The following is a 14,603-nucleotide window of genomic DNA, read 5'->3' on the forward strand; positions in this document are numbered from 1 at the left end:
CTTAATTTTATTTTTATTCGCATGCAATAGATTTACACACGATAAGCACATTTGTATTATATACTTGCAATTATAATACATATTGTTACTTTGAATTATTATTTAAGATCTACCAATAATAAATAGATACATTTATCAGCCGTCTTAGGCTTCATATTTTCACGAGTTTCCAATTCTGCCCTTATATATAAATTTTATGTACCAGGTTATTGGATTGTAAAATTGAAATTCTCTGAAATTTCAGTGAAGGATACTGCATTGCATTACTGATACTACTAATAAGTCTACAGTAAAACCTAAATACGATTCTCTATCTGATTTGAGAGAATTTCCTGTATGTAATTATAATATGATTTATGTTAACATCGACTTATTGTAATACTATTAAAGTCCAAAAAACTGCATTCATCCTTTTTCTTTAAGAAACATGCAGAACACAGTGATTTATAACAGGTTTATTTGTAATTAAATTTCTTATATACATCATAAATAATGACAGTAGAAACGGCCAGCATACATATCTGTTTCTTTCAAACAGTTCATATATATATATATCAGTTCTTGCCAAACACTTTTGTTATAATAGCAAACTGCAATAGACCATTCTTTCAAATGCATTAAACAGGAAAAACACGTAAACAAAGTGTTACACATTTACTTGTTCAAACATATATCACATTTCATTGAAGCGGCGTTTATTATTATAAACTTATTTTTTCTGAGATCATTATATATAAGTCAGTAGATAACACAATTTATTTATTTTTTCCTTATCTCGTAATTCGGTATTAATGTGTTTACATTGACTGTAAAGATATATTGTCTTTCACGTACTTTCTTTGGCTGTAAGATGTATTTTTTGGGGGGACATATTTAAACTCGCTGAAAAGAGAGTTTTTATATTACATGGCTGACAGATACATTATATCTCTTCTACCCTTTTCTTCTCTAGAAACAAGAGGTTCATGCTCTTCAACTGATATTACTGATCTGAAAATGTGTTTAATTTCACTTGATTTAATGTGAATTTTAAGGAAAAAGTGTACAATACTTTTGGCATAATAATGAACTATTATAGCAATTTATAATGCTATATCTCATTTGCTATTTTAAAGAAAATCTGCCTTTTACTTTTCTGTATAATTAAGTTTTAATAAATTAAAATATGCTAATTTATTAGTAGTTAGTATTTTACTTATCTTTAATTGAAGGAAATCTTTATTTTGAAACTGAATAAGATGTAGGTGATAACCTTTGGAGAATATTATTTTATTCACAAAACTGTTTTAAATTAGTCAGGTTTACGGAAAATTATACTGATGCAAAATTTCGATGTTAAACCTTACCCATCAATCATCACCAGCCAATAAGTGTATAAGATCATTGAGCACTGGTAATTTGAAATACCATTCGAATCGCAGGAACAGATTTCCTCTAAAATATTTTTAATGTGTTCTTGATGTGTAACATAAATACAGGCGGTTAAATTCAAATACGTACTCTCAAAATAAATAATATTAAATACGTTTGCTTAATTAACTTACTAGTTATTAAACAAAGGCCAAACACAAGGCCAAAGTACTTAAAAACTTTTAGCTGAGAAGTAGCTTTTGCAGTTGATATCATTCAAACCAAGAACAGTTAGATTATTATTATTATTATTCGGAAAATTGCACTTCTAAATACCTAATTATAATAAGTCATAACATGTTAGTTCATTATAATTTCGTTTCAGAGAAATTTTGAGTGCTTATTTATAAGCAGCAAATAAAAATTATAAAATATTCATTACTAAGCAATCTTTGTATTTTTATACTTCTAGAAGAGTAGCATGCTTGCTTTACTTTAAAAAAGTAGAAAAAAGTACTTTCACTTAACTTAGAGTGCCATAAATAAGAAAGCTGACGTCTTATCTCGACTTAAAGGTTTTTAAAAAAATGAATGTTTTTTAGTGTGCTTGGCTTTGCGGGTCATTAAGAATTCACCAAGCAATATCTCAAGAAAGAATTCCGTGAAAATCTTTTTAATATGGTTAATTCGAAAATGTTTTTATGCTGTAATTTCATGATTCTAGTAATTAAGTTAATTTTCAGCGTCGGGAAATAATAAGTTAAATTAATAAAAAGATAATACTTCCAAGCACACTTAAAAAAAGTAGGCAACATTCATGTTTGCTCCTTTGACAGTTTGGAAATGTTCTAGTAAATTATTCAATTAAATTATCAAAAATAAAGATAAGGAATAGCAAATACTGTTGCTGGAAAATATTTTATTTACGAGACTGGAGTATAATTTGCTTTTTAGACCGAATTGCTTTTAACAATTTTATGAAAAACACTGAACTGTTCAAAAATGTTTTTGACATAGAATTTTTAGTATAATCCCAGATTTAAATCTTTCACTTAAGATTACAAATCATTTTAACATTGGTATATATTATTCGTATGTGATAACTGTTAACTTTTATGATTCAGATTCTTCTCATCAGTATTTTAAATAATTGCATTTTGCCCAATGCGATATATATTGCAATTAAAGAAATATTTCATGCTATTTTTTTGAAAAAATCATAACCTAACCATTTTAAATTGAAAGGAAAGATAGGATAGACGCAAAAATATCAATTTACTATGTTAGCTGTCGAAAGAATTTTGATAATCAGACAAATAACTGCTAATTCATTTCATATATTATGTCGCACATCAGTGAACTGTTCACAGTTTAGTGCAAGCAATATTCGAATTAGCTTCCTGTATTATTTATTTTTAACAAACGTTTAAACATTCATACTTTAACATACATGTCTGCGTAAGTTAGATTTTTGTTAAATTTATTTTTTTTGGAAACCTGAATGCATCTTTCTGTTATGATAGCTCCTATGAGTATTTTTTCAGCTTACAACATTAGCATTAATTTCATAAGTATGATATCTGTAATTTATATTTTATTGATGCAAACAATCTGAAACGCCGTTGAGTAGCAGTAGAATGAAATTTCAAAAAGCTTAGGTGAATGAATATTCTTAAAAATATGCACAAAGTGTGGTATGCAAATTAAAACCAGTCTCGATTTCTCATTATATTTAATAAAAAAAAGATTCCCTTTTATTTCTGAGAACAGCCTGTAAAGCATTTCAAAAGCTGATGTTGAAATTACTAAGCAAATAAAAGCGAAATGTTGTGATTCCTTTTGCTAAATGAGTGGAACATGGCGACCATCTGTCGGAACTTTCTCCATCAAAGGAACTATTATCGAAGATCTAACTGTGCCATCTGTACGATTGATCCGCCATTCTTTAGAGGTATCTAGTTTTATCCCTCGTCTGCTTTTCAATCTGATTGACTTTTTCTTCGTTTGGTCGCCATTTTTATCGAGTTCTTTTTTTCCCCTCTTTTTCTTTCTCTCTCATTTCGGGCTAGTATTCACTCCACCCGAATCCAATAGAATCTGAAGTTTTCAATTCAAGTCTTAAAAGTGGAAGGACTGTGGTTCAAACTGGCGTAGATAATCGTAGTCCTTCTTTCCTGTGATCTGTCCACTGCTGCTCGAAAGTAAAAGTAAGAATGAGGACAAGTTACGAATTTAAAAAATTGGAATACAAATAATCATTTTGAGTTAACATTTTAAAGTAAAATAGAATGCACGATATTAAGGTAAAATATGACTGAAAGCACATGAAAACAAGCAAAATTAATGTAACTGAAAGCATGCTAATTATTAAAAACATGCACAAGATGACATGAATGTTAATGCTGGACCAGAATAATTACATAATTATTTTTTGTAAAGGCATACACATTTCTGTTGTTTAAATATATAAACATCAGGACATTATGGATACAAAAAATGCATGTAAATTATTATTAACAAGTCTCGTGCAAAACCTTAAATACAGTTATCTTTTTCTTTTGAGAGAAATTTCCTAATATGTAAATATAATATTATTTATGTTAATATCATTAATGTCCAAAAACTACATTCATTTTTTTTCTGCATTTTCTTATATATATCATAAATAATTATGTACAAAAAGTATAAAAATCAAAGTTTTTATCTCAAAATAATCAAGGAATTAATAGAATTTAATAGAGTTTAGGAATATTTATCTTTCATATACAGTCTCCAGTACTGTAATGCAGAAGCTGAGATAGTACATATAACACATATTATATACTATGATATATATAATCTTTTCTGGAATTAAAAGCTCGTTAGATGCTATTTTATTCGTTTGAAATATTGAAAAATGTATTAAAACTAATATATTATCTGTTGAAAAATGAACAGTTTGGCATAATAAAAACTATAAATAATTAAAGTTTTGCAGCTGAATCATGAGGGACACTATGTCGATCATGATGCACCTGCAAAATTTTAATTTCATATATTTTTATGGTCAATATTTTTTATTCGCAATTAGATTAGGACGGCATTCTTCGGAATGTTCAATCGCCGATAAGTATATTTTTGAACTAGTGCAAATTATGTGCTTGCATTGCTCCGAATCTTAAGGTCACGTCAGTTTTGGGATTTTCTGAGCAAGAGATTGTAACTGATGTAATACGTTACGATCCAATATTTCAACTAGCACGTGAAGCACTGCAATTTTCAATTGGTCTGTCATAACAATAAGTCTTTGACAGTGTTAGACTAGTTGCAATAAAACATGAAATCTGCGAAATTTTCATCTTTATTTGTGCTAATTTTTCGTTGAATTCTTTTTTACTCTCAAATTACACAATATTATTTCCTTCAAGCATTTAATAATACGGGTGTCTATTAACTCTTAGATTTCTATTATTTCTCGTTTTGTAAGTTCCGATTTCTAACAAAATTTCAGATGAGAAAGTAACCTTTAAAATATTAGATATTTTAAGTTGAATTTATTTAGATGTAAAAAATATAAATAATATTTTCTAATTCTAGCTGTAATTAAAAATATGCTGATATTAGTTAAAATATTGTATTAAGCAAAATAAAGTTTTAAAATAAAACATCTGGAGATCACATTTTAACGCTTTTAAATTTCAGAGTACCATCAAGAAATAAAGGCTAAATAGTTACTATTTCGAACCTACATTTGTACATTATTTTAAAAAATAAAATCCTTGTGGTTTTTAAAATTGAAGTATGCGTATTTTTGCGAAAAATATTTCACTAGTTCATTATTTACCTGTCAATGTAGTTCGTGTGGTCTTGAATCCTGATGTTTTTAAAATTGCAAACACTTTTAATAGCATTTTTTTAACCGAAAAATGCTTTTTTAAAATTTGGATTTGAAGAAAATGCTGCTTTGCTTTAGAAAACGAATGATCAAGTTATTGTTAAATGCAAGTCCAATTTATTATATTGTTTTATTAACACAATTTATTAACCTTTACCTTATTATTTTTATCTGTACTACCACCCTCTTTTTCCAGGCTCCCGCCAAGATGCAAACTAGTTAACATCCTGAATAACACCGTTTACGAAATTTAGTAATGGCATTTAGCAGCGACTAGTAACTGTGCTGAAATATTTTCACGCAACTCATAAATTTAAGAATTCGCCTTGCTAGTCGTGCTGTTCAAGTTATTCGAGCGATCTGAGCCAAGACTTAGAGTATGACCCGACCTGTGAATTACATGTTGTCAAACAAATTGTATCAGTTAAAAAAGATTACAAAATTTGCAAAAACAAAAAAGTGAAAACACCTGCTAAAATTGCAGAAATACCTAAAACAAAGAAGCTAGAGAAAATTCTGGAGCAAAGTCCAAAATGAGTAGAAATGAGCTTCTGTACAGAAGGAACTTGGTAATGAAGGAGAAAGTAAGTTATGCTAAAAACTTCGACCTAGAAAATGTATCTACTAATACCAATGCAGAAGAAATCAAAATTTTGTTTTCTGATATTATAGATGCTCTTGTTCCAAAAGAAGATGCACAGAAAGGGAAAGTATTTATTGCATGTTTACAATTTAATAATGAAGCAAAAGCAGAGGAAAATTACAAGATATTTCAGAAAAAAAAAATAAATAAATCAGTGACAGTTTGGCTTCCAGAGGAAGAAACCTCAGTTTTGCTCAGAACTAATATATATAATCATTACGACCTGATATATTATGTTACGACCGAAGTCTCTAGGACCTTATCGTGTCGTGAAGCCCAATGACTGAGATGGCGTTGTGAAGACTAGCAATCATAAGGGCTCTAACGTAATTTTGATTCAGGTGATTGTAAGAAGCCCAGGCCTGCAAGCTGGCAACAGACAGATTCTGCTTTCATTAACTACAAATATATTTTTTTTTCTTTTTCCCCCATCTTCTCATTCTTGTTTTCAGGTAAAATAAAGCACCTGACAAAATCGTTCCATGTTCCTGTTACATGAATAGTGATCATAATTTACATTTCTGTTATGAAGTCGGTTTGATGATTATGAACTAAATTTGCACTAGATGATGATAATATGGATGATTATGATGGGAATGACAGCGAAAGTGTTTAAACAAAGAATGTTTTGAAGAGGGGGAAAACCAACAGATGAGCCGGAAGTGTAGGTTAGGTTATTTAACAATGCGAAGCCAAGAAAGCTATCAATTTAAGACAAGAGATGCTTTCGTGGACGACATTCTAAGAGAAACTAGCTCGTACTCACGTTACACATAGAGAAAAACTGCGAAAATCAACCATGAAGCCAGAATATTCTGAGTTCGAACACAAGCTAAGTCGAGCTACCAGTATTCAGTAGTCTCAACCACTCTACAACTGATCGGTCAGGTTAGCCGAAAATGTGGAAAAATCGAATATGTAACTAATTATCTTCCAATAAACAATAAAACTGCCTATTTTTCAAGAGTGCGCTTTTTAAATAGGGCACAACGATAGTTCAGAATTCAAAAGATTGTATCTTTACTGTATGAAAGTACTTATTGCACGAAAGTTGTATTAGTTCATATAATTTGAATATATATATTCAAATATAATATCAGCACATAACACACATTCATCTCTCTCTCTCTCTCTCTCTATATATATATATATATATATTCTAAAATCGCACATGAAAAGAATTATTTTATAGCAAGGAGAGAAATGACAAAGTTAAGTCTAAATTTAAGAAACATTGATGAGTCCGTAACATTCCAAAAGGAATGAAAGGGGAACAAAGATGAAAATTATCCAAAAGGAAAACATACAGTGGAAGTGAGAGTTCTTTAAAAATATGTGAAACTATGAAAGTCAAACTGAATAATAATGAAGACAAACAAATTTTAAAGAAATTAAGCAAATTTTAATTGACATAGAATTTAGGAAAAACTGTATCTGAGATTAATGTTCGAATTTCACCAAAAGAGTATTAAAACTAGTTATGTACACAGATTTCGGTTAAAAAAAGGCAGTTATGAATTATGAACAGTTAACACATGGTTAAAAGAATGCATATTGAAGAATAAACAACAAGAACTTACAGAATCAAAATCATAAATATTTAATTAGAACAACTGAAAAAAAAAGATGCAAAATTTTATGCACTGATGCAATTTATAATCATATTATTACGAAATGTACAGGAGCGGGGATATAACTTCCCCGCAAATCAGTTTTAGAGTTCCCATAAAATAGCAAGGAGAGGCAGGGTTGCCACATTTGGCGAGAAATATCCATTTGGCGAATTTTGGCGACACAATTGGCGATATGCCATGGACGGATGGAGAACCTTCTGGAATGAATTCTTACCGATTTAGCTCAGAATGTTCTCGAACACAAGCCGAAAGCTATATAAACCCTGCTGGTACGCGGAGAGTTAGTATCGAGTGTGTGTCTCGTCTAGAGAGTCAGTCCGTGCGGAGTCGATCGAGTTGACAGTCCGGCAGCGAGTGCCGAGAGGGTCGTCGAGTGCATCAAAAGAGTCTCTTCGTATATCGCGGTTAGTGCATCGTCGACAGAGCGTGTTGAGCTCCGGGAACGACTGAACCGAAAAGTCGGGAGCTGTGCTCTGTGTGTCGTCGAATGCATCGCGAGTTGTAGCGTGGAGAGTCTCGAGATTACGTGGAGTTCCAAAAATGACCAAGCAGAGTCGGGAGCTGTACTCTGGTATTTTGCAGTGAAGCTGTCTCCACTATTATTGCCTGATAGTGTGAAGGCTGTGTCGCTGAGTTTCAGCGTGTTTATAGGAAATCTTCGACGACTGTAAAAAGTGATTTTGGAGCTGTCCTGATTAATATTGGCTAAATAAAGTGTGTTTCGATGTGTCAGAAAAGAAAATCACAGCAATATATTTTGCAGATGGCGAGACACCCAGAAATAAATCATGTAAAAATGAAAAGCGTTTTTTACCTGCACCGCCGTCGGTATGCTGGCAATAAGAGGAGTTTCTACAGTTATTCCACTTTCTTCTACTTCACCTTCAATCTCTTGAAGCAACCTCAATTTTTTTGGAGTCTGAAAACAGGTAAAATCATCCAAATTTACATATCGAACATGTAATAATATGATACTGTTATATATTTTAGGAGTAAAAATCATTTTCAATAATACAAAGCATATGCAAATCAGGAAGCATATGAAAGTTTCACCTTTTCGTCATCCATAGAACAACTGGTGCCCATTATTATCACGGAGAGTCTTAATTACTGAAATCTAACTTAAGAGCAGATCCGAAATAGAACCGATTTATTTATGGATTTTCATTTATCAAGTATGAGTTTACGTTAGTTGCAGTCAATGAGGATATGAAAATCAATTTAGTTTAATAAATTATTCGTTTTCCATGTTTACATATTACGAAAAAACAAACATTTAGTTTCTATCATAGTCTCAAGAAATCATAACCTTATCTTTTGAAGCAAAACACGTGAAGGATGTTCAATATTTTATACGTTTCAAAAACTTTTTATTATTATCTTACGAATGGAATAAAAATTAATGATTGTTAACATTTAGCACATCTTACGTATTTCCTTTGCATTAATATCGCATCACTCAATGCATGTAAAGCTTCAATTATTATCATAGATATTTGCATATGATTCTATATTTTGATTTGATTGATTGACTAGAAGAAATTATTTAATTTATTAAATGTTCCTTTTTTACCAGAATTGCATCCCAGCTCTATGTTTCTTGTGAGTGTCTTAAAAGGTGAAATTTTGGGAATTCATAAAAGTTTTTTTTTATATAAAATTGTGCCTTACAATTGATTTTTTTCAACATTATAATTATATCGCAATTGATGTTTCTACATTTCTTGCTCTCTCTCTCTCTACACGCACACATACACACACACACCTATATATGTATAAGCTCTCTAATTAAATAAAACGGAAACATTATTTCAAATGTCTTACAATTTTGTAATAATTTTGATTAAAATTTTTAATACAGTCTTACTACACTTTTAACAAATCTTGGATGTATTTAAATTTCAATCAAGCCTTATGAAATTTAAGTCTTATGAAAGCCTGTGTAATTGAATTATTATTTTTAACGTTATAGATTATTTCATCTTCCAGGCTTTCTAATTTTACTTACATTAAAAACTACCACAGTTTCTTCCCCACATTTATTTCATTGATTTTTTTAATGCCAAAGCCACTCTTGGTTTGAGAAGAATAAAAAATACTTTAAGTAAAAAATAAGAAAAATAAAAATAAAAATAAGAAAAATAATCCTTGTTTCTATTGCTAGAAAAATGTTAGTTCTATTTCTAATAATTTTTAATATGTCGGAGTGAGCAGAAGCATTAAATATATGTTTGATTTGAAACAACTAAATTTTTTTCACCGTAAACGCATGTTAGGATTCAGTTAATTTTAAGAATTTTTCCTCTGTTTTTCGGATTCTAGTTAATTATTAAATTGCAATTCAAAGTTTGCGCATTTTTCTAAAATTTGAAAATATACAGACTCCCCTTGCACCATAGATGTACAACACGAGGCTTATAGAAGTAAGTTAGAATATAGTACCTACTCTTATTTAAGAAATTAGAATATTAATATAATACCTAAAATTATAAGTAAAGCTATTTGTAACTTTGCTATAATAAATAAATCTTAACTAAAACATTAAAAGTTGCATACATAAGTAAAACGAACAAAAGTAGAGTACAGCTGTCTGGACTTCACGAAAACATACGTTTACTGGCCAAGTCACTGCGAACATTTTCAAATCGTCCTGCAAGCATAATCTATGCCCATCAAATGTAGGGCATGAGAAAATCAAATGTGCCACATCTTGAGGTATTCTTTTTGGACTTTAACATAAATTGTTTGATCTTAGATTAAAACGAAACAGGTCATTTGCAAATTTACCGTGACTAGATAAAAATTGAGACACTTTAAAATGAATAGAGAGGAAAGACTCGGAATTCTGTCTATGGCAAACAGAAGGAAAGAACCTTCTGGTGACCTCAGCGTTACAAAATGAAACATATTAAGTTTGCACATTAATTTTCATATTTTTTGTGCTCAATTAAAATTATGTAATTTTTTATTTATAAAATATGTAATTATATTTAATGTTCTCAATATGAAATTTTGGTTTCTTGATTGTGTTTTATCGCTATGTGATCTCATAGTTTTTTTTTCATTTATTCCAAATTTTTGTTTTTAGACACGTACCATAATTACAAAAAAATAAAAACAATTAAAGGATTCTTTATGTTACATTATTATTTTTATATTTGACTTTAATTTTGCTTAATAATACATTGTTTACTTAAATTTAAGCAAAATGCTTTTCGGGTTCCAGCCTACTGAGGGTGTGCTCAATTTAATTTATTTTTGATTAAAATTTATCTAAATATACAATTTTTAAATTGTACATTTGTTAGCTCAGTGCAGGCTATTCTTCTTTGATTTATCTGTTAATTTTGGAATTGCTGTCATTGAGGATTCATTTTGAACTATTACTTAAATTTTCCAAAGGATCTTCATTTTTGAAGTTTTCTTGACTTATGTCAATTGCTATAATAATTGTTTTCACTATTTTGCAGCTTTTCTACACTTTTTCTAATATTATAAAACAAGTTTATAATATTTTAATATGGTATTTGTATCTTCTCATAATTTTCAATTTAATATATAGTATTAATATCAACCGAACGCATAAAATAGACACGTTGTCGGAATTACTTGGAAAACAATACTGAAATGAAAGTAAATCCATGAGAAATAATTAAATATGAAATAATAATTAGTAAATAGTAGTTGATAATTTTTTTATTATTGTAGACAAAAAAAATTATTAAGAAAGCCGCGTTTCTGAATCACATTGAGGGTACTAATGACTGTTATTAAGATACAGAAAAAATTAATGAGCAGTAACATCCCTGTGAATAATTTGTTGAGTAGTGGTCGTTCTAGATGACTGAATGTTTCATAGAAGATTCATGCCTGCGTAGAGATATTGAGCTGAAGTCTTACTACCTAAATTTATGTTTTTCAAATGCGCGGGCGAATCTGACATTCATTTTCTGTGTAATTATGGTTGTCAACATAGAATAAATTTGAATTTCTTGAAACCAAAAGCAGTGAGCAAATGAAAAGCCTAAATTAAGACTTCCGATTTAAATTCCTTATAGAACTACAGACCACTTTTGAAGAAGCCTTTGTGCAGCCAAATCCATATAGACGGAACCTTTGAAAACTGTATCAGCAGACGAATACAGCTTTCCCTGAACACTAAATATTCATCTTATTGAGAGCATAAAATCACGAGGTGAGGCATGTGTTAGATTTATATGAAATCACATTTCTACTCAGCCTTTAATCATGAGAACTAAATGCTTTACTGAAAGGAGCATTTATCATAAAACTACCAAGATACATTAGTGCAGGTTACACACAAAAAACAATTTCAAATTTTTTTCAGAACTCTGAAAACGCATTTACCTGGAAAAAAAAAGTGTTTCCTTATTAATGCTCGAAATATTTCAATAATTGTTAGTTCAGAATAGTGTTAGGAAAAACCATTGCAGATATTCAAAAGTTAAATTAATTGCATAATTTAGAGTAAAAATAACATTGATTTTGTTCATTTTAATATTTTACACATAGTTAAACTCAATTTCGTTTGTTATAAACAGTTAAATTACTTTCCAAAGTAATTATATTCTGCATATAAATTATGTTGAGAATTTTAGCTGTCGTTTTAAAGTACGAAAAATCGTTACAATATACATCACTACAATCGTTACACATCACTTGTTAATGTTAATTTAAATGATATCACTTTCTTTTTCCAGTTCATTTTTAACATATTTCCAAAGTCTCCCACCTAGCTCAAGTCATTTTATATACGTCATATTTTTGAAAACATTTGAATAAGATATATTGAATTTATACTGGCACACATTCATAGCACTTCTTAGAAAAGGGCATTTAATAATAGAGAAAAAGGAAAGCATAGTACTAATGGGAAAATGTTCTTACAAAGATGAGTTTCGTAATTTCCAGGCAATTTTTATATCAAATAAGTGTACCCAAAATGAATTAGAAATACGCATTTTCTTTTACTTCCGTGCATAGGATCTCTGTGCTAATCTTGTTCAAATAAAAACATGCTTTAATTTCTTCTCTTAAATTCCGCCAAATACAAAACCATCTACTACACCAATCTACAATATTTGGAGCTTGGTATGTGTTTGTTTTGTAATGCGATTTTGTTCAATCTGCCGTTATCTGTATCAAGGTTTCCATTTTAGCAACACAAGACAACTACATGGTTCTAGATGTTCCACAACACTATTAGAATATTAATAGATAACATATTTATGACTTCTTCTAGAATGACCGTATTTAATTACATCTTCCCATAATTTATTGTCTCCTAACTTTTGTTTCTTTCAGGTTAGAGTGTTTGAAAGTTTAATTTTATTGGTCTTTCAGAACAAGAAAAATTTTCTGATCTAAATGTCTTGTCACGAATGGTGTCGCAGCTCTCAACGACTACCGCCACAAAACTATCTAGGTTAATCAAACACGTGAAGAATATAACACGTAGGAAAGTATGGCATTTCAAGGCTACCAGCAATACACGACAACAGGGCGTATAAAATGGCGTTTATGTATACAATATTTGCAGCCAAGAATTTGTAAGCAGAATCTGTCAGAGAGGTATTTTATCCTCAACAAAGATCACGCGACCCATCACAGAGCTGCACATATCATGCAGGCTTCACGTCATGGTAATGCTGTGGGAGGAAACCGTAATGCAAGTAATTTAGATGGCTGCATTGCATAGGAGAGTTACAGTGTTTCACGCATAGTAAAGTTTGATAATGCTGAATGTGATGTACATAAGCTGACGAATTTATGCTACTTTGTGTTCTAATTTACCATTTACTTTAAAAGCGGTTGTAAGACATTCCTTGTTCGATATTTTCGAGCCGTGGTTATTAAAGAATTTCATTTCTCTGCCAGAGTTAAGAATTCCTGTACAAAACACTTAGCATAGAATATTGGATCCCTGTCTCCTGTTTTGAGTAATTCAGCTTTACTTCCTTCACTAATGAGCTGCTGATTCGCTGGACATTGGAAATTCTGTAAGAGGTTCGTATCCAGGCGAGTGGGCTTACTGCATGGAAATTTTCATTGTTTTCCCTATGGGTCACGTGTTGCGAGCCAGTTTCCCTCTGAACGTCCTCCACGAAGGCATCCCTTCCTTTAGGTAAATAGCTCTCATTTCAAATAAACCAAACCAAACCATCACTAATGTTTATTCCACAAGCTGAGGATTACAAGTCATTTGGTTCAACGTACAACATACGTTTTATGCCACAACGCTGTTTTTAGTGGTTGAACATAATCATTCATTATATCATGTAACTCAAGTGGCAGTCACTGCCGAACAACACAGGTACTGTCTGACAGAAATGATTTTATCACACAGCGGCTTCATAGTTTACAAGTACATGTTTGCCAATTATTGGCTGCAAATATAACAGGTGCATCTGCCACTTTCTGCAGTATGTTGTGAGGATCGCAAGGGTTTACTAAATCGAAAACATTGTACTATTTTTCTGTAGGTTTGTGTATGCTTATTTAAGTACTTATGTATTAAGTAATTTAAGTCGTTAACATTTTGTTTAATTTGTTTTACATAAAGATTTTGCCCCCTGCACTGTTTCAGGAATGCGGAGAAACGTGAAGGAAATAAGAATGATGCTGAAAATAATAACTTCAATTAATTTCTTTCAAATGTAAAATAATCAAATCTATTCAAATACGCTTTAAAATATTACATCTCCTACGAATCCAAAATGAAATGAATAAAATAATAATAAACTTAGAACGATACGATACATAATAATAAAATTTAATTTTTTAAATACAAGAATAGAAATGTTTATAATTTTTCATCACTATTATAAATTATTTTGATCACTGTGTCTTCAACTAAAATTGCATATCCTTGATTAATTAGAAAGTGTTGATTCATCATTCCAAAATTTGGAGTGTAATTATTACGTTCTTCTTTATTTTTCATTTCGGTCATTTGAAAAAAAAAATATATTAATCTTTCATACAGACTTTCGTTGTGAAATGTACCTTAAAAGTATAGAAGTACTATATTGAAGGTTATGTGCCGTTACTAATACATATGAAAGTATATATGTATATAAAT

At 30.3% G+C, this 14,603-nt stretch overlaps 1 protein-coding gene across 1 annotated transcript in view; it reads right to left on the bottom strand.

Annotated features, from left to right (window-relative positions):
• Positions 1-347: 347 nt before the first annotated feature.
• Positions 348-14,603, bottom strand: part of LOC118189870 (neural cell adhesion molecule 2-like) — a 616,409-nt gene continuing 602,153 nt past the window's right edge. Inside the window, exons 13-14 of the mRNA XM_085812484.1 lie at positions 8,316-8,420; positions 348-3,541 (exon numbers count right to left, since the gene is read on the bottom strand). Of these exons, the coding sequence (XP_085668610.1) occupies positions 3,491-3,541; positions 8,316-8,420 (156 nt within the window). The 3' untranslated portion in view covers positions 348-3,490. The remainder of the gene's footprint in view (positions 3,542-8,315; positions 8,421-14,603) is intronic.

Source organism: Stegodyphus dumicola, chromosome 3 (genome assembly GCF_044657685.1).
Source record: "Stegodyphus dumicola isolate Sdum_Otavi_A_Nest chromosome 3, ASM4465768v1".
NCBI lineage: Eukaryota > Metazoa > Arthropoda > Arachnida > Araneae > Eresidae > Stegodyphus > Stegodyphus dumicola.